This window comes from Mastigoproctus giganteus, chromosome 9 (assembly GCF_048544385.1).
Source record: "Mastigoproctus giganteus isolate SK-2022 chromosome 9, ASM4854438v1, whole genome shotgun sequence".
NCBI lineage: Eukaryota > Metazoa > Arthropoda > Arachnida > Uropygi > Thelyphonidae > Mastigoproctus > Mastigoproctus giganteus.
This window is the reverse complement of record NC_143583.1, coordinates 8,033,468-8,056,411: the sequence shown is the minus strand read 5'-3', so window position 1 is coordinate 8,056,411 and position 22,944 is coordinate 8,033,468. Positions and strand designations below refer to the sequence as shown.

General features: G+C 39.8%; 1 protein-coding gene across 1 annotated transcript in view; it reads left to right on the top strand.

Annotated features, from left to right (window-relative positions):
* Positions 1–22,944, top strand: part of LOC150080045 (synaptogenesis protein syg-2-like) — a 294,352-nt gene that overhangs the window by 62,276 nt on the left and 209,132 nt on the right. The window contains exon 2 of the mRNA XM_090381151.1: positions 19,108–19,437. Within this exon, the coding sequence (XP_090237277.1) occupies positions 19,108–19,437 (330 nt within the window). The remainder of the gene's footprint in view (positions 1–19,107; positions 19,438–22,944) is intronic.

Sequence of the window (22,944 nt, the reverse complement as noted above, 5' to 3'; positions counted from 1 at the left end):
CATAACTATAATTCCTAGTCATTGTTGGTCATATATTCGATTATTTCCTAGTCATATATTCGATTATTTTATGTCATTTCCTTTGTATTATTATCTGCCCTTAGCCATGTGCTGTGATGGGCTTGCTGTATTTGCAATAAATGAATGTTATTTATTTATATTCTCGGCGGATACCATCACCCAGACGGCACCTTATCGAAGCTTGGTTTCCCCTCATCGGTGGACGGGCATGTACCTTGTTGTTGCAATAGTGACAACTCAGTTAGGAAGTATAAGTTCACAATATTAGTGATGCCTGATAGTGTGAAATAGCACAACTAAAGCAATGGACAGTTCACGACGAACAAAACATGGCACAACGACACTGATCCGTTCAATAGTGAATCTTAAGAGTAGTCCCATTGCTTCATGCAAAATAATTGCTTTAGTTTATATTATTATACACACACACCATCAGGCATCTCTTATATTCTGGACTCAAGGTAATTTAGAGCTGTGGTAATTTTGTTGCCGCTATTTCCGGATTCCTCATTACCACTGCTGCCCATGGGGTATCCTCATCACTCTGGATAATTTTATAACTCACTGAGAATCCCCTGACTTTGTGTGTGTATAGGGCTCCTGGATAAGGATAATGTCGGCATTTTTTTAATCAGATTTGTGGCGCACTTGGTCAATCACTGTCCTGGCGCGCTGCCCATTGATCTGGCGTATCTTTAGAACTCTAGTTACATTTCTTATGGTGTGTCCCCATAATTCGTTTTGGAATATACTCTTTACTTTTTGGTACGTTGGGCATTTTGCTTCCCGTATGGAGTATGTGTGGTCCAACTTCAGGGATTTGCAATTGACGCATATGGGATCTTTCTCCTTGTTTGAGCAGTTTTTAAATTCATGCCCTTTCTCTGAGCAGTGGCCGCACGTAGCTTCTTTCTGGTTGCAGGTATGGGAGGTGTGGCCACACTTGCAGCACCTCTGGCACTTTATTACTGCCACATGCTTCCTATTCCTTTAGGGGGTAAATTTCTATCAGCATGGCCCAAACTTGTAGGTAGAAGGAATTTGTTTTGTAGAGACGGGATACACTTAAACAAAGGTGGTGCAAAAGTTTTTGCCAGTATTATTGAGGATACCTTAAAGGTTCAGGGAAACTGCTAGTTAGGGGGGATGTGGGTAATACTGACACGCGTTTATCTGATAATATTGGTCAAAGTAACTCTTGCACATACCTTAAGAGTTCTTATCTGTTACCCCAACTGGACGTATTATCTAGATGTTCTGGGGGCAGCAACGTTTCACGTGAGCTGGTAGCTAATATCAGGGAAGAGAGCCTAAAAAACTTCAAGGGTTGTGTTAGGGTTGTTAAATATACAAGAACAGTAAATCTTAATTGTTTATACAGTAACGTTAGAAGTGTCGTCAATAAAATGAGCGAATTCGAACTGCTGGTTAAAACAAGTAACGCCGACATAATAGGACATAATTTACAGAGACGTGGTGCCACCCGGAAATTGGGGATGATGAGTTTAAGTACGGCTTGTATAATGTATTTAGGAAGGATAGGGTAGATAGAAGGGGTGGTGGGGTAATGCTTCTTATCAGAAGCAGCCTGAGTGCGACGATAGCTTTCCCGGATTCAGACATTTCACATGCTAGTATAGAGTCACACGCTAGTATAGAGTATATGTGAGATAGTTGGAAACAAAGGTATAATGCGAGTAGGAGTAATCCACAGACCGGGTGATTGTGAAGATTATGACAAAGGCCTCTACATGCTAATGGATTGGGCAAGTAAGCGTCAATGCCTTATTATGGGTGATTTCAATTTGACTCTAATTGATTGGAGTAAATGGGAAGGAAACTCGACAGGGGGAACAAAATTTTTAAATCAACTAGATGACTGTTATTTGTATCGACATTTCAGGGAAAGTACTAGAGAAAAGAATATCCTAGACCTCATCATCACACATGAATCAGATGACATAACAGGGCTGACAGTAGAGGAACCAGTAGCAGGAAGTGATCACGGAGTTCTACGGTGGATGATGACGAGAGAGGTAGCAAAAGTAAAAGGCAAAGGAATGGGTTTTAATTTCAGAAAAGGAAATTGCGATGCCTTAAGGTACTACATGGCCTCTACTAACTGGGTAGATATCGCGCAGAGAATGAATACAATTGAACTGCGGTACGCTTTTAAAACATTAATCACAGATTGCCTTGAATGCGTATATACCATTAAAAAAATACTCCACGAGAAGGGTTCCAAGTTGGATGAATAGTGAAGTTGCCACATTACTTGAGCAGAAAAAGGTGGCATGGAAAAGCCTATAACAGCTACAAGGTGATGTGTAATAGAGCCACAGAAAAGGTTCGACAGGCAAAGGCACTTTTTGAGAAATCACTAGCAAACAGAGCAAAGAGGGGGGATAAAGAATTCTTCACATATATAAATGCCAAGAAGAGCAGGACAAACCAGATCGGACCTTTATGTAAGTGAAAGAGGATAGTATTAAATACACCAGCTGCCATTGCAGATGAACTCAACAGTTATTTTGCATCGATATTTACAAATGAAAAGCCTTTTGTGGCAATAGGAAATTGTGGGAGCGAAGTTAAAAAATATGTAATTAATGATACTGAAATTTCGCAGATTATTTAATGAAAAAACTTTCGAGCCTACAGACCAGTAAGGCTCCTGGAGTTGATGGAATATACCCTATAATCTTAAGAGAGGCGGCAAGCGAGTGCATTGAACCATTGAGGCTAATTATGCGAGCATCACTAGAGTCTGGGGAGATTCCCTAGGATTGGAAAAGTGCAAATGTATCTCCCATACATAAGGGTGGCTCTAAAAGTGAAGTTGGAAATTATCGACCTGTCAGTCTGACTTCAGTAGTAGGGAAAATCATGGAGGCATTGATCAAGGGTGGAATTCAGGATCATTTGGATCGAATTGAAATTCTCAAGGATACTCAGCATGGTTTTGTAAAGGGAAAATCATGTTTAACAAATCTGGTTCGCTATTTCGAAAGGGTCACTAACGAGCTAGATTTAGGGAATAATTTCGACATTGTTTATTTAGATTTCAGCAAAGCTTTTGACTCAGTCCCACGTGAGCGGTTGCTTTATAAGTTGGAACACGGTGGAATCACTGGAAAAAATCCTTAGATGGATAGAAGGATGGCTTCAGGGCAGGAGGCAGAGGGTTGTGATAAATGGCTACTTCTCAGATTGGGTTGATGTAAGAAGTGGGGTTCCCCAAGGATCAGTATTAGGACCACTGTTGTTTTTAATTTTCATAAACGACATTGATGAAGGGATAGAGGGCGTGATGTCTAAATTTGCAGATGATGTTAAAATTGGTAGAGTAGTTAATGATCACTGTCAAGCTGAGCTTCTTCAGAGAGACCTAGATAGACTTCAGGAATGTTCAGAAAAATGGCAGCTGTGCTTTAATCCAACAAAGTGTAAGGTATTATACCTGGGAAACAGTAATCCCAAAAAAAACGTATTCACTTGGTGGAGTTCAACTAAACCCAGTACTGGAGGATAGGGACTTGGGTGTTACGATACGGTCAGACATGAAATTCTCTGAGCATTGTAAACAGGTTGCAAGGAAGGCCCATGGTGTCCTATCGATGATCTATCGAACTTTTGCAAGTAGAGATAGGGACGTGATAATCCCATTATATAAGGCTTATGTTAGACCACAATTGGAATACTGTGTTCAAGTATGGAGACCGCACCTAAAGAAAGACATCGAGCTTCTTGAAAGGGTGCAAAGAAGGGTAACTCGCCTGGTGAGATTGGCTAAAGGGCGTCCTTATGAAGAAAGACTTCGAATATGTGGGTTGCAGAGTTTGGAAACTAGACACCTTAGAGGAGATTTGATTGAGGTGTTTAAGGCTCTGAGAGGCATCAGTAGAATGAATGAGGACAAAATTTTCAAGATTATAAATGATGCTAGAACCAGGGGATATAAATTCAAGTTACGGGAGGAAATATTTATATTGGACTGCAGGAAGTTTTATTTTAGCCAGCGAGTTATAAATTACTGGAATAAGTTGCCTTCATGGGTGGTAGAGGCCGACAGTTTGGGGAAATTCAAAGGTCATCTGGATAGTACTTTCGGGTAAAGGAAGCGCATAGGATGATAGGTTTAATTTCCTTATTATTTTTTATTTTTTTTATTAATTATTATTATTTAGTTATTTATTTTATTTATTTTTTTTATCATTGTTTTTTTTTTTTTTTTGGCTGGTGCAGCATAAGCCGTAGGCTTTCTTGCACCATGCGGCCGTTACTAATACTAATACTAATACCTATGACTGCTCCACTCCACATAGATGGTACTCTGTGTTCATAGGATTCGCTAAGCCTCAGGGGCAAGCTCTATGACCCAATTAGAGTTGCCACTGTTCTGTACTCTGGTTTTGTATTTTGGGAATTAGATTCTTCTGGTTTTGTATTTTGGGAATTAGATTCTTCTAGTTTTGTATTTTGGGAATTAGATTCTTTTTAGATTCTTCTTGTAGATCTCCTCCGTCAGACGTTTAGTGGTTATATCCTGGTCCTTGTTGAAGAAAACCGCCGAGGGCCTTTTTCTCTTCGTGGCCTCCGCTGTGAGGCCCAGTTTAGGGATCTTGGGGTTTGTTATAATTCCTTTTGCTTCTTCCTTACTCTCCGTCTCTATTACTATCCCTGGATTTCTGGTCTTTCTTTTGGCTTTTATTCTGGTTGTTCCGAATTCTTCTCTGAGGTTTTGGATTACTTTTTTCTTGATTTCCTCACTTGTACTGGTTTCTTCCCCTGTTGGTCTTAAAATGACCATATTGGGCATTGGCAGAAGTGTTTTCTTTTTAGCTTCTGTGGCCTTGCCCGTTCTCAGTGTTTCTGTGGGTGTATTCCTCCGCGTTTGAGCATATGACGGGGCGCGCTGTGGCATTTGATTGCCGCCATCTGCACGTAGGGCTTCCAGGGTTGCCATTGTTTTCTGGTAATTTGTATGTCTGTTCATTAGGATGGTCTCCAGCTTATTCTATTGCAAGATTATTTCTGCACGGATGGATGAAGAGATCCTACTACTATTCTCCTTCATTATATTTTCGAGAGCCATATGCCGTAGGAGTGTCTGCTCAGGCACAGTTCCCTATGGGAGTGTCGGGTCTAGGATGGTTCCCTCTGGCATTTTATGCTGTTCTTCAAGCCTCCCACCTGATCGCTTGGTTGCTTGGCTTCATTTATCCCGATCATTTTTCTTCTTCGTGACCGATCTTGGGTCCTTGGTCTCCTCTGTTCTTTCGGTAGAGTTTGGTTGTGTCCCCTGTGTTGGTGGCGTGTCCTCAATTGTGCTTGGAGCATCAATCTCTGTCTCTTCCATTTCATTCTCCATTTCCCTATGATTTCGGATTTGCAGGGCTCTCTGGTTTAGCGGGATACAAGCTGTATGGTGTAAAGTCCTCAACAAGAGCTGCAGGATGCATGCGATCAAGCACAAGTTCGTGCGTCAATTTGGGGCAAGAAGCAGGAGGAGTTGAAAGTTAGTCGCAGAAAGTTTGAGGAAGTGGGGGGGAATACAGAAAACATGATATAATCAGTTGTAGCACAGTAGACGCTGCGAGGAAGACAATACAGGTCTTGGTTTTGCCGTTGGTCAGCAAGGGTCATTGAGAGAAAACCTGGTGAGAATTTCAAGATCAGCAGAGTTGCCGGAATATTCAAGTATGCCCAAGTCACAAGCAAATCTATCCACTGTCAGCACACAAAGAGGAACCCCACTCCGAGTGAAGGTCGCCTAGATACTTTCGTGGCGGCCAAGATAGAGTGACCGCACTCTCGAATGCTATGTCTATGGCGGCGTGGTAACCCGGACCACAGACAATAGCGCCACATAAATAACGAAAATATCCCAGCGGAGAACCCAAAAAATCAAAAATAAACTTACTCCCAGGATAGTCCACACGACGAGGAATCCGTTGGTATATGTTTCAAAACGAAACTCATTGATAACATTAGTTTTTAAAAGCAAAAATCTGCAGCAGTAAACATGTGCGACTGACCAAGTAAGCAGACAACAGCGCCCTCCGCTTGTTGATGAGAGAGCTCAGAGGAGGATGGCTAGAATTATGCAAGCAAACAGACGGGCTACAATGTCGCACATCACGTCAGAAAACAACCTTGGTGCGCAGAACAAAATATCGCAATGGACAACTAGTCGCACTTTGTCGCGAATGGGCTACAACAGCCGACGGGCACATCGCGTACCTTTGTTATCAGTGCAGAACAAGAGAATACGCCTCTTGTTCTGCACTGATAACACTGTGGGTACATCAACACCAGCACTGGACTATAGAGGATTGGAAAACAATTTCTTGGTCTGACGAGTCGAAGTTCCTGGTGCATCATTTTGATGGAAGGCTCAGATTTTGGCGAAAACAACCTCAATCCATGGACCCGTCATGTCTAACGATCACTGTGCAAGGTGGTGGGGGCAGTGTTATGGTGTGGGGAATGTTTTCTTGGCACACGCTGGGTCTATTGATATCCATCGATTCACGTCTGAATACCACTTCGTACCTAAACATCGTTTCTGACCAAGTGCATCCGTTCATGTTGACAGTTTATCCTCAGTCAGATGGTTACTTCCAGCAGAATAATGCGCAGGTGCAAAAGCCAGAATCACTATGGAATGGTTCCAGGAACATTACAATGACTTTTCTTTGCTGTAGTGGCCCGCTCAGGAAAAGGAATTCGGCATTGTGTCAGCAGAGGCACGAGAGAGCTTTTGAAAGGTGGTTCCCCCCTGCTGCTTTGACCAGCAGGAGGATGCCTGTTTACACGAGTACACAACATACATTGCATTACATCCACAACATACACCTGCCAGTCATACAAGCAAACAGAGCACTTTAAGAATTTTTTTTTTTTTTTAGTGTTCAGTGCATATACAGAACATTACCTAGCACTTACACATCTTCTGTTCCCATTCGCTCCTTCTTTCATACAGGCAGCACCTAGAATATGGACAACGCACAATTCACGAGTTAATCATGCGGCCATCGCACAGCTAACAGACATGACAAACCCATCCATACTACACTTACATGACTTGGCCTGTTCACCTAGGCAGCACAGGCTGTTGTTGTCGTTGTTTTGGTTTTTAGGAGCATTAGCAACTAAGGCCATGTTGCTCCGGGATATGCGGTGGTCATTCCCTGACCTTTCCGCATCTTCCGTATTTGGTGGTGACGGGCTCGAACCCCGGTCTAATCAAGAAGCATGTGATACGCACTACCGCTCCTTCCCACCTGGCTACGGAGGCGCCCAGCAGCACAGGCGAACACGGTCAGCAGCCAGCGCTAGCCCTCCCCGCACCCAAACACTCGATCACCAGTATTACTTGTACATGCATGCCCACACAGAGTCCTGGGGACCAGAGCGAGGATGGCAGAGGAGGGAAGAAATTTATACACCCTGACACTCGGCAGCCAGCCGGGAGCCCCGGCTAAGGGCACCCACTTATTCTACAACCAAGGACATAATACTTGATGTGCCAAACACATACAGAATCATTCGCTTCGCACATATAAAAGTACACATGCAAGAAACTGGCGTTTCGCTTCACTCATTCACACGTAATCTACTCGCACAAATATAATCCAAATAGTGGTATGTGTCATGACTCAACTTTGGATGTTAGCCATACTATTCAAAAGCTATACTATTCAAATGCAATACTATTCAAAAGCTATGCCTTTTCCAGGGCGTTTACATTAATTATTTTCTAGTAATTTGTCACCCAGTACTGAATTAATATTACGGCAATTTTCCACTGGGTACTCTGGTTATACTTTTATTCGCATAGAAATAGCATTAGAAACATAGGAAAGGGCATTTAAAATATCTGCATGGAACTAGGGGACCGATTAGGAGTGGTGCATGGCTGCATAGTCCTGTACGCACTCTGCATCTGCAATGCCATAAAAAGAATCAGGCAATCTGTTTCAAAGAACAAGGGAAAGCAGAGAAGTGAGTGCGGAGATGGGATCGTTGCGAAGCAACCGAAGTTGCCGTGGAAGAATGTGACCCTTTAAGATGAAAAAATAACTTTTTTTATTGTTAAGGGGAAGAAATATTCTTTAACTGGCGTTCAGTTCCACCTGCACACACAGAAAAAGAAACATAAGCGAGAATAAAACGCAATCAGAGAGAAAGAAAGTCGGAAGAAAAGTGCAGGAAATCAACCACGTGATCACTTCGGAAACCAAACCGACGTTCGTGGAACACCCAAATATTTTCGATATTGGGAAAATGACTCTCGCAGCACTGCGAGATGGCAGAGGAGTGAGTGCGGCGGCCACAAATCTAAAATATTAGCGTTGCTGTGGCAACCGTAAATGTGCAGAGAATCATTCCGATGAACAGAAGTAATGAAATAAGAAATTTTGAAGATACACAGAAAAAACAGGCAGGAAGACGGGAATAGGACAGACGTCACTCCTCATACCGAATCTCAGAACCTCTCACCTTCCCGAAACATTTCATCGATGCTAAGTGATTGAAAGAAGGTATAGTTTCTTGTTTCCGATTCTTTTTACCTCAAAAATGTTTTTCTTCTAACATTAGACTTACCATATGAAATTTCAATACACAGAAAGCCTCTTATGGTCAACTGGCCTGTAGGAATTAAATTTCACGAAGAAGAAACCATCCATATTTTGTTTCAGGATGATCTAAGATTTCTCTTGGGGTAACAGTCCTCCCCTTTGAAATCACCTAAATCAGTCTCTCCTCAAAAGGCCTCGATAAGTTCCTTGTGTTTTCAACTGGATTCGAATCCTCATCCAGTACGTTATGTGCTAATTTGGCACAAATATTGCCCTTTTCAATTTGCCTTGCTCACGTATGGATTAATTGCACATTTATTAGGAGGAAAAAGCCTTCGAAGCAAAGCTAAATTCTATAAGGAGCTTCTCTGTGGAGTCCACATATACTCTCAAATACCTCCGAGCAAATTTAGGGCACACCAGGAGTTGTGCACCTTAGGAACATCGAATAGATCAATGAATTAAGCCACCATAATAACCAGTACTCATGGCCCAGGTATTTTTTGATGTTAGAGTGTGGTAGCTGTCCAAGTAGTCGAGGCAAACAAGGCAATTGGAAACTGGCACGTTAAAAATACCGATGCTAAATGTGTTATACGCAAAATTCTCAAGAAAGTAAAATTTAGCATCTTCTGCTGGAGTTTTTTAAAGCAAGCAGAATTTCTATCATCAAAAATTATTTCCTTACGTTATAAAAATTTCAACTTCAGAGCAAATAGCTCTGAAAGTTAAAATGTTTTTTTAAATGAAGTAAAATTTTACTTCATTTAAAATTTTAAATGAAGTAAAATAGCGCATGCAGGTGGCGCCATGTGCCATTATTTTTCGTTGCAATAATCGATTCTGTTGCATTATTATCATTATTATTAAAAAAAAACCAAAAAACTTTTTTTCCTTTATGGGATTTTTTTCGCCCCGTGACGGGTAATAGTAACAAGTGCATGGGGTGTTTGGGTCCGGTTACTATAATTATTGTTATTATTACTGTTCGTCGAGGAACTTTCTTATTTCTTATTATCCTACAGGTGTTCAGGATCGCGGCTTTCTAGAGTTCCGCTAGGAGTCCTATTGATGCTAGTTTCTTATTGGAACTCTTTTGCACCATTCCGGTGGTTGGCAGATTGATCAGGATAGTTATTACTTGTTGCTCTGCCACATTTTTTAACTTCCTGTCTTAGGCCTGCGTACTTCCTGATCTTTTCCTCATATGTTTTCTGTAGGTTGCCTGGGTTGAGCACCGCTATGTCGATCAAATAGGTAGCCATTTCCTTCTTGTCAATAAGGGTTATGACTTCTGTTGTGCAGAAACGCCTTGTCCGTTATATGACATGATTCCAGTACAGTCTGTGAGCAGGGGTTTCTAGTACTGCCCGAGGCTCGTAATACTTGTAATACACTAAACTTTATTGGAGCAGCTGGTATTTTTGTTTTAGCCTCTGATGTTCCTTATCCTGTAGTTCCTGGTGTTGATCATTTGGTCTTGGATGGTGACATGAATCATTCGGTCTCGGGGAAGAGCTTTCGTTTCGTGAGCCAAGCATTAGAAGCCATCTTATCTATGTAGTCTTGATGGAGGTCATTTCAGTGTGCCAAGTGTGCCAAGTGCCTTCGTCGCCCATTTTCTGTCTTTGTTCCTTCTACATGTGTGAATGTGGTCTTTTTGTTGAGATAGAGAGTTTTGTGCCGTTTGTTTTTCTTATGGCTTGGTATATTAGTGCTGTATTTTCTTAGAACTAATCCATCAGGTTCTTAATCGCCTTCTTCTCCTGTTCAATGAGTTCAGTCAATCACTTCCCTCCTGCTTTACGGGCTATTGTCAGTCTCTCGTTGGGCGACTTGGAATAGTGTTGGCAGCTCGTGTGGTCATCATTATCCTTTTCGATCTTCTAATCTCCTCCAGCTTGGTGTTGGTCCAATCTACGATCCCGAAGGAGTTCGTTAGTACTGGGACTGAGTAAGTATTTATGGCTGAGTAAGTGTTTATGGCCATGTTCCCGCTATTCAGCTTTGATTTAGCAGGCTTTTCTTTCTCTGATCGTATTTCTCAGTCAGGTGGGCCTTGATCTTCTAGTGTTCTAACTGTTGGGCCTGAATGATCACCAGATATTTACACATCTTTCCCTATGTCATAGCGTCAATCTCTTCACCGGTCTTCAGCTGGTACTTTTGTCCAACTGGATGTCCTTGATGCAATCCATGAGTTTTCCATTTGGCTAGGCCAAACAGCATCCTGATGTCAGTGCTTGGGCTCTTCAGTGATCCAGAGTAGCTGTTAGAGTTGATTCTCAGTCGCGGCATAGAATCTGATGTCATCCATACACATCAGATGGGAAAGGGTGTACAGGTTCTGCCTTTGTTCTTTTAAGGTATATTCGTTCTTGCTTTTATTGAGGCAGTGGGATGGGTATTACTGAACAACAAATTTTTGATCATATATTCAGTCATAAAGGAGAAAAAAAAGTTATAGTAATTATTATAACTTTTTCTCCTTTATGAGATTTTTTTCTATATTATTATTATTTTCATGTTTATTCATATTTATTCTTAAGATTAAATGATGAAAATAAACATATGGAATGAAGCAGTAACATCTAATATCACTGGAATGACAAGAATATACGAATATTTCTGCTCGTCTTAAATTGCTGGCACGTATTTTATTTTAAAGAAAAGCTCCTACATGAAATAAAATATCCTATCGTTCAAGACGAACTTCTTTCCTACTCTCACTTCATCTACCCACTCTTTGCTTTAGCCACGCTTTCAAACTCTGTAAGGAGTATCAAGGGGAGTTCTCGTTTTCGCACACGATTGCTGTCTAAGGAAGTGCACGCAGACGTGCCTTTCGAATAGTTTCACTTGGGGAAGGGAAAATCTTTGGAGAGGGGAGCTTCAGAAAAAAAATTCTCTCTCCCTTTGGGTTTATGTTCTTACTTTCTGAGTTGGAGAATAAATTGAACAGAAATCTACATTGGATTCTTGAAACTTTTATCAGAGTGTGCTACACTTAAAACAAAACTTCGAAAACAAAAAGTAAATGTGTGAGAAAAACCTTTCGAATAACAAATAAAATAAATAAATTCATAATTAAAATAACATTTTCTAGCAGTGTTGAGACATGCCTCAAGCTATTGGGAATAATAAATACAGATAGTTTTATTGATTTCTAGGGTGTCTCTTTTACTCTTAACAATAATCGATAAAAACAAATGATGTCAGAATAAATTCACTCTTAGTAGTTATTATAAGTTACATAAATTTACATTATATTATTCACATTTAACTGAAACATTCGAAACCTGTATTAAAAATTCAGTTTACAGCAAAAGAAAACAGATAACTGTTATTTTTTTTTATTTATATAATCCACTTACAACGCACGAGAATAATTAAAAAAAACATTCATAACAATATAAATTTAAACAAAATATAAAACATAAAATTTAAATACATATTTAGATATATGTTTAAACTTAAAGATGCTGTATTTTTGAAATTTGTCTTAGGAATGCCTTTAGCGATAAAATCTTCCACCCTTATTGCTGCAGATGAAAGTGAATCGAAAACCCGGTTTAAGAATGCATTTCAACTGATCAGTTTGTATTTTGACGCATCATGATCCACTGCTCTTGTATCCAGTCGAGAGCATACCGACACAAATTCAAACAGATATCTCTTGTGTATAGATGTCAAGGCAACACAGACAACTAGTTGTGAACAAAAGCTCCTCCCCATGAAGCTTTTTCTATTCGGCATGCCTGGATAGGCATATCGAAGCGTTCTTCCTATCGCTCCCCACCTAAAAGAATCATCCGAAAGGTGCTTCTGTGACCTTTTCGCATTGATGGTATATTAAAATCGATAGCCTGAGCAATAAAGGCGAAATAAAAAAGAAGGTCCCAAAAACAGGATGGTTTCATTGGGTTACTCGATTTACGTGTGGTAGCAGGTTTTGCACAACTTTATTTACGAGGTTAGACAAATGAATATTTTCTTCCATTTTATTTCTGTTTAAAGATGTATTTATGTCCTTCATTGACTTTTCAGCACTAGTGTATACGGAACTTTAAGTATTTTGAGAAGTCTGTTCGATTTACAGTCACATAAAAATCATCGAAATTGGTTGCATTGAGTGAGTGGGGGACAACATGGGGGAAATGTAAACTGCCAGCGATTTAATAATGGATTCCCAGCATTGCTATAAAACTGGAAGACACCACTTGGAATTGTGAGGTGCCGACGAGCCAATTATTGGTTCATAGGTATTCTCAACGTGTCTCTGCCCTGAATCATCCACCAAATAAATAGCCGCTCACCGAATTCTACATTTCTTTTTATTTTGCACACACTCGCGTGCATCCATGCAACGATATCGCACTGGGGAACTCTTTAAATGGGCAACCCTATCAAATCGTTAATGCGGCGTGCCAGGCGGCAATTGAACGCTAACAGACAACTTGACATGTGCTTCTTGTTCACATCAACTTAAACGGATTTGTTTCCGTCTAGCGTAAGGTAAGGCAGGAATCTCTTTAAAGCGTTGCCTGGAAGTGGCCAACTCTCTCCATCAGGGCTCGTTTCACTTTCATTGCAATTTATTTTTTGACAGCATTTTTCATTTTCATCAAGGTGGAGGGGAGGGAACAATGTGTAGCGTAATGATTGTGCGAGTTCAGGGGTGTGTATGAGCGTTTCCTGTTTCATTAAGTTTCTCGGAAAGGGGGGGGTGATGAAAGGCATTCGAAATACTGTGAGGTTTCTTTTGTAAAATGTTGTTTGCTGCATTCCTCTCAACTGATTGCCAACAAGTAGCTAAATCTGCCAAATCTTCTTTGGTTCAACCTAACAACAACCAAGTGCAGACTGTCACCAGATTGGTGACATTAACACAGACGAATGGTTCTACTGAGAGAGGGGAGGGACATGGGAAAATGTAAATACAGCATTGACTGTATTTATTAAATATATTATACACTGCAGACGTGTGCCCAGTTAAAAAATTCACCTCGGGGAGGGGTGAATAGAAAACTCCGGTCTCCTACCTGACAAGTGTGGATAATAACCACTGCATTATCGAAAACTGGTTAAGTCTCACCTTTACATTGATTTATCCAGCCGTTCTGTGGGTATTTTATTTTCATTTCTTGAAACGATACATAAAACAAAAAGAAATGGTATACTGACTTATGTGTCTAGACGTTGGTGGCACTCTCTACATGAATTGGGCCAAAAAAAGTTTATTAAAAGAAACAACGTGAATATCATGAAGTCAGACTATGACTACAAGAACTTAGGGTGCGAATTTGTACTTAGAACCGTGGCAGGCAGGACCATCCATTTAATCTTAGTTACATTTATTATTTCGCCACCACACAGCGTGTACAACTGAAGAAGAAGAATAAAATTAATATATTAACAAAAATATAATAATGATAACAGAATGACGTTTATTGCAATTGCTCTTTCTTCAGCAGGGATGACACTGGTTTCTTAAACCTATTCTTACAAGCTCTTTAGGCTTCTTAGCAGTATTTTCTACTCTCTGATGCGCCTATCCAAAAGATGCAATAGATTCTCCATGGATGAGATTCCGCACATATTCCGAGTGTAAATCGTGCAGAGTTCTTGTGCACGAATTACTATCGGAATCTGGGCAGAGGAATGGTTTCTCGGACTATCCCTGTAACAAAAGATAATTTCTACCTGCAACATTCAATTACTATATGAGTTCCAGGATTAGTCCTGAAAGACACCAAATCACGAAAAGACTGCGCACGTCGCGTCAGAGTGTATTGGGCACACTGCCACCTGCCCAGAGGACCCAATACGTTCTGAAACCATTTCTTTCTTCATGCACTAGAATTCATCAATGGTAAACAGCATGAAAATAGATTAGTCTAGTTGTTTCTAACAATCAATTATCAATAGGCTTGGCAAACCAGAATTTATTAACATCTTCGATAAACCCCGTGGAAGCAACCCGCAACTCGGGAGGTGCGGGTTGCTGCCACGGGATTCATCGGTTTACATTACGCGTTTCCAGTTACCTAGTTACCACTGTTGCCGTTCACGACACCACTCAATTTCTATTAGTTATGAGATGTTTATGAAGTACAGCAGTTTATGGGCAGACCCTTTTTTCTCATTGTAAGCTGCTGACTGATACCTGTAATCAACATTGAGGATGTCCTTGAGCTCTATGCAGTATGTTTTTTTTTTTTTTTTCGAATTTGGCTCATATATTAAAGGAATGGTCTTGTTTCTGCCACTTTTTAGTGTTTTTCCAGTCGATAGCCATGGATGACTATAGATCCGTTACACACTGTGACCCGATATGTGAGTTACCGTATTTTCCTTTAAGGGTAAAATTGTAAACAACAATCGCAGACTCGCTGATATCGTCAGACTTTTCCAAAATAAAACATTAATGAGGCATTATCCGTACGTTATTGACTTCTTATGAACTAGTTTGGATGACAAACATTTTTGATCCTCCTCCTCTCTCCTTTTGAGGGCTGCGAACATCTACATTCTCATCCTTTGATCTTTTTTTGCACCTTCCCATATGCTTCCCCGGGAAGTAACCCGAGATTTTTTTTTCCGCCCTATTCTTATGCAGACGATAAGTTTTGAAATTTAAAGGCAATTCTCCCCTCGTCATTCTATTTTAAATTCATTGCCTCTCCGGACGAGTGATCGTATCGCGTATATTTGTTGTTTGAATGTGTCATGTTTCTTTTCTTTTCAAATTCCTTCCATCGTAAGTTTTTCGTGTGATGTAACTTCACTCTCTTCTGTTCCGTCTGTCCAAGCCATCTGGAAATATATTGAAATTGGCAAAGTGTTCTGCTCAGAGCGATTTGAATTATTTATCTTACCATCCGTGGACTCTACACTTAGGCAAATCGATGTGGAGTAGATAAGATATTTGGATTGGAGCGCAATGGTAGGACAAGCGCTGACGGCTTGGATTATATAGCAAAAGTCGTTGAACACAAGGGTGTATCACGCTATTAAAAGTATTGCCTACTAAGGTCAGTGCGTATAACATCAATGTTCCGGACATCAGGAATAGACAAACGAATGTGATAACAATTTAAGAGGGCCCAGTTAAGTTTCTTGCCACCCGATACAGACAGATAATAATATGCGATGTTTACTACCTGAATTTTTGTCTTTCACAAAAGATTTGTATTCGTTTTCGATCTTTTCCTATCTTCAAAAGTTTTATTTTTTAAGTTAAAAGCCAAAATATTTCAGGAGAATTTTTATTTGTATTTTAATTCTGCGTAATTCGGATCTGAGTTAATTTATTAATAATTTAAATTTAATTTAAATAAGAAAAACATTGAAATACTGGTTACTTAAAATAAGCAGTTAATAATTCGAGCCTTAATAATTAGAGTTAATGATTTAAACGCATAAATTTACTAAAACGAATTAACCACTATACTAGTCCTTGTATTTTAATAAATTATTACACATTTATATAGTATTTGATTATTTAAACCTTTTGGAAGCTCTCCTACTACACGTATTTGTCCAAAATGACATAAATATGTTCCACACAAGGGTTAATCATCGTTCTTAATAAAGTGGCAAGGTAGTGTGTATGAGAACACATATGGCTGCGTTAACACGAAAGCGACCACATCTGAATATCCTCCAACTGGAACATAAAGGTTATAATCGAAACACCAGTTTACTATTATCACAAAACCCAGGAATAATTGCAAATTTCGTCAGTAGGATAGCGAAAAGTATTCCGAATTTAATTCGATCACCTTAACATGAGGCTCTAATCCTACTATATAAGGAGGGTTCTGTGGGCCGGTGGAGCGATATAATAGTCTCGGGCACGTTTCGATAGGAAACCCTGGACTACTATCAATCAGCACCTCATTTGGAAACGCATACAGGTCCATCACTTGAGGTTCTGCTTCCATCTTCAACCTTTATTAGGGCATTATATACTGTATATGGTACCTACCAAAAACATTCCGACACCCCTTTTTCGTAATAGAGTTACGAACGAGATGAAAATCAACAACCGGTTTAAAAATGTGTAGACAATAGCAATAATATCACAAACAAACAAAATAAGTAACAAAGAATCTTAATAGCCTGGTGCCCAATCAGCAATTTGTCATCGGCGGTCCTGTGGCAGAACTGGTAGCCAGACTGCGGCGAAAGTGTTTCACGAAGGAACGAGAAGCCATTAGGGCCAAAAATTGGCCTATCCCTTATTATTATTATTTTCTTTAGAACTTTTATTTTTCGAAATGTGATGGGTTTTGAATATTATTATTGACTTTCTGGCAACTGTGCTAATGGAGAGTTCTTCCCCAGTCACACATACCTTAAGACCCCCCCCCCACTATTGTAAATTTGATTCTGGAGGCTCAGGAAGGTTGACTGTTTCTGCCAATGAAAATGCTACGATGATTGGAGGAACTTTATTGATGACAAAGCCTGAAGATGGCGAATAATCAATGGATGGTTCGCATCTTAAATATGTGAGCTGTAACGTAACGTGAGGTACAGATTTAACGTAACGTGAGGTACAGATTATCGCTCAAAAGGGTCGAGTAGTCCATGCCAGAAAGATGGTTAGCCAGAAAGATGGTTAGCAGCAGTGCTACGCACTGCTGCTCCTGCCCACCTGGCTACAGAGGCGCCGCAGGAGGCAGAGAGTTGTGATAAATGGTTATTCCTCAGTTGTTTTGTTATTTAGTTTTTAGGAGCATTAGCAACTAAGGCCATATTGCTCCGGGATATGCGGTGGTCATTCCCTGACCTTTCCGTATTTGGTGGTGACGGGTTCGAACCCCGGTCTAATCAAGAAGCGTGTGCTACGCACTGCTGCTCCTTCCCACCTGGCTACGGAGACGCCGTTATTCCTCAGATTGGGTTAATGTAAGAAGTGGGGTTCCCCAAGGATCAGTATTAGGACCATTGTTGTTTTTGATTTTCAAAAATGACATGGGTGAAGGGATAGAGGGCATGATGTCTAAATTTGCAGATGATGTCAAGATTGGTAGAGTGGTTAATGATTGCTGCCAAGCAGAGCTTCTTCAGAATGACTTCAGATAGACTTCGGAGGTGGTCAGAAAAATGGCAGCTATGCTTTAATCCAGCAAAGCGTAAGGTATTGCACCTGGGAAACAGTAACCCCAAAATAACTTATACACTTGGTGGAGTTGAACTAAAGCTGGTATTGGAGGAAAAGGACTTTGGTATTATGATACAGTCAGATATGAAGTTCTCCAAGCATTGTAGACAGGTTACAAGGAAGGCCCATGATGTCCTATCGAGGATGTATCGAACAATCGCTAGTAGAGATAAGGATGTCATACTCTCATTGTATAATGGCTATTGTTAGACCACACTGGAATAACGTGTTCAAGTATGGAGACTGCACCTAAAGAAAGACACTGTTCATCTTGAAAGGGTCCAAAGACAGGTAACTCGCCTGGTGAGATCGGCAAAAGGGTGTCCATATGAGGAAAGACTTCGAATATGGGGGTTACAGAGCTTGGAAACTAGGCACCTTAGAGGGGGACTTGATTGAGATGTTTAGGGCTCTGAGAGGCATAAGCAAAATGAATAAGGATGAAATTTTCATGGTTATAAATGATTCTAGAACTAGGGACCATAATTTAAAGTTACAGGGAAAGTTGTTGTTTAGACTGGATTGCAGGAAGTTTTATTTTAGCCAACAAGTTATAGACTACTGGTATAAGTTACCTACATGGGTGGTAAAGGCTGACAGTCTGGGGAAATTCAAAGGTCAGCTGGAAAATTACCAAGGGAGGAGAGGAAGGAAATGCATTGGAATTATAGGGTCAAGATTATACAAGGTAATCCTCTTCACACCATTACAAAACTGCTGGAACCCTTGGCTGAGGATATACACAATACGAAAGGCAGAATTCCTTCAACTGTCTCCACACGAGCACTTATCGTTTCGCTACTGTTCAGCGATCTATGGCGTATGCTCCCAGCAAAACATTCGACACGAAGGGACCTATCGTGAGGAGTGTTATGAGCGGTTTATGTTGAGCAACACCCGTCCCTATATCCAGTTTTGTGAAGTTCCTTACTGACCTTTTCGTGGAGACAGGTTGATTTCTGGATCGTTCGCTGTAATTTGGACAAATTTCACTGATAGGGGGATAAAAGTATACTTTTTTCAAATTACTTAGAAGAATTTATTATTCCGATTTCTCCTCATGTCCTCTGTATATCCCTGATGCTCTGCAGTTTCAATATCTTATTGACTTCTTTAATATCCTAGATCGTTCATATTTAACAAAAAAACTTTCCAAAATGGCTGGGAGAATTGTTGACAGTATTTTATGCACAAAGTGAAAGTTTTTCTACCAAATTAATTCCATAATGAAAAAAAAAAAAAAAAAAAATTAATTAAACTGGACTAGCTGTTAACTTAGGATTCGATTTTTGGAGTTCTGTATCTTTATTGATTTATGTTTCGTTGCAGGTCGAGAACACGTTGTATCAGGGTATATCAGCGACATGGCGACCCTTCCTTGTGACGTTGATCTGCCCTCTTGTGGGAGAGTATATTTTATCACATGGACCAAAAATGTATCTAACGAGTGGGAGAGAGTCTACTTTTTCAGTGACACCTATTCCAAACCACTAGGCCACCTGGCGGGACCAGACAGAGCTACATTTCTTCTTGAAAACAATTCTGCCGAGCTCCATATCAGTGGGTTAACAGTCAATGACGAAGGAACCTACAAGTGTGATGTAACGTACGTGCAAGGAAAGTGCCCTTCATTATCTTTCACCAAACTGTATACTCTGAGTAAGTATTTTAAAATATTAGCCATTCAATTTCCTAAAGTCGATTTCCTTGAGAATCAAAATCTTATGAATAACTTACTTATTTAGTACTACTACAAGTGAATATACAACAGCCACGAGAACGAAATAATTTTGTATAACATTAAACGAGAAACCAAAATAATTTCATAACATGATTGAAATTTAACCAAAGATGTATAAAACCTAAGATTAATATGATCAAAAGAATGAACACATAATTTAATTTTATATGCGTAGTTATTTTAAACTTTATTTATAAATATATATATATAATTCTAGTATTTAATTGGCTTAACGATATATTATTTCCTTATTGTACTGCAACAAAGCTAACATAACTTTTAAAAATAATAATAAATCGCAAAGGGATAAAACAATTTGAAGTGAATACGGAAATTTACGAAACTGGCACAATATAAAATTGGATATCTTAAAGTTTTATCAAGAATTGGTATAAATTAACAGAAAATTGCTTCTTGTGTCTTCCAATTGATGCTGGAGAAAAATTGCTGCAATGTTTTGCAAATAAAGTTTTATTTCATATCAATTTACTTAACAATGTGTGCGTTGACTTAATTAGCAGCAGGAGAGAAAGAAACCACCAATCAGCATTCTAAGAGTTTTTTCTTGTAATAAATGGCAAAAGTTCCGATAAATAAGCCATAAACCACAAAAGAAAAGGTGGGCAGTTTTTAATGGACTAATTAGGAAGGGTTCGTGAAAATTCTTTGTTGCCATCAAGTGGACTGGATATTAAAATTTCAAGGGGGACCCATTTGAAGGATAAACACCTGAACGCGATGTTAGCTAACGACTTTCGGAACTAACTAGATGTGTTAATACTTCAAAAAGGGAAAAAAAGAGGAATTTTTTTTAAAAAAAGAGAAGATCGTTATTAATGTTAAAAATAAAAAAAAGTGTGTTAACTTTGTTATTTAAGGACGGCCTGGCTTTGTATTTATTTTATTGATCGATTTACAGTTTAATCATACTGATTAGAGATTCAGTACAAGAATTTGTATACAAATTATAGATCGATTCAATTCACTGGCGAAGGCATTTGGTATTGTCCGATCCAAGAGCAGTTTTGATCTTTGCAAAATGGAGAATGCTCTGAACATGTTAGGTTTTTAAGTCAGACTCTTTTGGTTTCAACCGAGATCACATTAAGCTTAAGACATACTCAGGAGCCACATTATTATGAACATACATATTCATTTATACAGGGTGTTTCAAAAGTGATGGTCAATAATTTAAAGGTGAACTGTACAGACTACAATATGCAAAAAAAGCCTAGTAAACATAAGTCCTTAAGTGAATCGTTTTCGAAGTATTGCACATTTCTAGTTGGGATCCACCACTGACAAGGTGAACTGTACAAATTTGGGGTCCACCAGTGACTTGTTTGTTTAGGTTAGGTTATGCTCATTCTCTCTCTTTCTCAATGTTCTAAGACGTAGCAGGCATAATATTACTTGTCAAAGGACAGTCAACATGGAAAGAGGTTACAGCAACGAAGAGTGTGCGGACAATGAACTTCATGTACGGTAAAGCCAACAGCAGTGCACTCGAGGCTGCACGTTTGTACCAGGAAGCATTTCCCTGCCGAAGGCAGCCCAACAGGCGCACATTCACCAGGGTACATCAAGGCCTTAGAGAACACGGGCGCTTCGCACATGGAGTATGAGCAAGTAGGCCCAGAAGCATAACACCTGATCTTGAGGAAAGAATACAATAAAATCTAGGAATTTCGTCAAGGAGGGTTGCTCTGCAAGAGCGTGTACTGAATCATAGCAGTGTGTAGCGAATTTTACATCGCCAATTACTGTGAACCTACCATATCCAGCGTGTATAAGGTCTCAGCAATACAGACTACCCTCCCAGAGTGAACTTCTGCCAGTGGATGCAACAACAGTGTGTCCTGAACCCCCCAGTTTTTAAAATTGACGAAGCTGGGTTTACTCGTGATGGTATTTTTAATTTTCATAACTGTCACGTTTGGTCCGACGAAAGTCCTAATGCAATTCACGGATCAAGACATCAGCAACGTTTCTCGTTGAATGTCTGGGCAGGACTACTAGAAGACCGTCTAATTGGACCACACTTTCTGCCAAACAGGCTAATAGGATAGCTGCACCTTCATTTCCTGCAGAATGTTCTTCCAGACCTCCTTGATGAGGATAATGTTCCATCGGCAACTTCAGCAACGCCAGAACATGTGGTTTATGCATGATGGTACACCAGCACATTTTGCTCGAGTTGTGACTCGGTATCTAACGAGAAGGTATGGTCAACGTTGGATAGGTAAATGTAGACCTGTAATGTGGCCTTCCAAATCACCAGACTTAAATCCTATGAATTTTTGTATCTGGGGTCATGTAAAAAGGTTGCTGTACACTTCTGGCATTAACGCAGTTGAGGAATTGCAGTGTCGGGTTGAAGGAACCTTTCAGCAAATCAGAAATGACCCAGGAATGCCTAAGAGGATTCGCAACTCAATGCAGAGAAGATTACAAAGCTCTGTACGGTTGTAAGGACAGCATTTTGAACACCTTTTATAACATCCTGTAACATGTCACATCTGTAAAATCCTGTGGTGTTGAAACCAAAATTTAAAAATGTATTATCTTACGTTTAATAAAGCCACCCTTAGTTTGGATTCATAGCTTTTTGCTAAACTAGTGTTCCCATATTCAGTAACAGATCTTAACAGAAAATGTGCATTATCTAGAAAATGGTTCATTTGGGTCCCGTTGTTCACTGGGGACTTTTTTTCTTATTTTAGTTTGTACTTTTCACCTTTATATTATTGACCATCATTTTTGAAACACCCTGTACATACATACGTATAGATATATAAAATCTTGTTATGGGAGGACGAGAGTGAGAACAAGAAAGTTTTGTGAGCCACTGAGTTGGCATTAATTCTAACTGAAGCACCTGGAAATGATGCCCTACACAAAGGTCGAAACGGCGCAAGAGATAAAAGATTTAAAGAAGTAACGAAGTCAGGTATGCACATCTTGACTTCAACCTAACCCGAGACAGCAAACCAGGCAATATCATTTTAATGGACAGTTGTATGTACTTGTAATATAAAGCAGAAATCAGAGATTGAAATATACGCTCAATGGTCGGTGAAAATTATTGCCCATCTAATAACGTGCTATAGCCCCTTAGCGCACTGACAACGAGATGAACACCCCGCTACAAATGCCCAGGTTAAACAAAGATGGATGGATCTGAGATATGTTGATAGTACTTCAAGGAGGGAGGGTGAAATTGATGACCAGGCGAATTCTTCCGAATGTTTCGAACCACGTTTTGGCCCACTGGTATGATGCACTCTTCCTGAATGTTAACACTGCACTTGGGGAACAAAACGATCATTGACGAGCTTACTTTATTGGTCATTTAAGTTGAATTCATCACTAACGCGAGATTTTATGGTTAATTCTCTAGAGTTGAAATTACTAGGGATTAAATT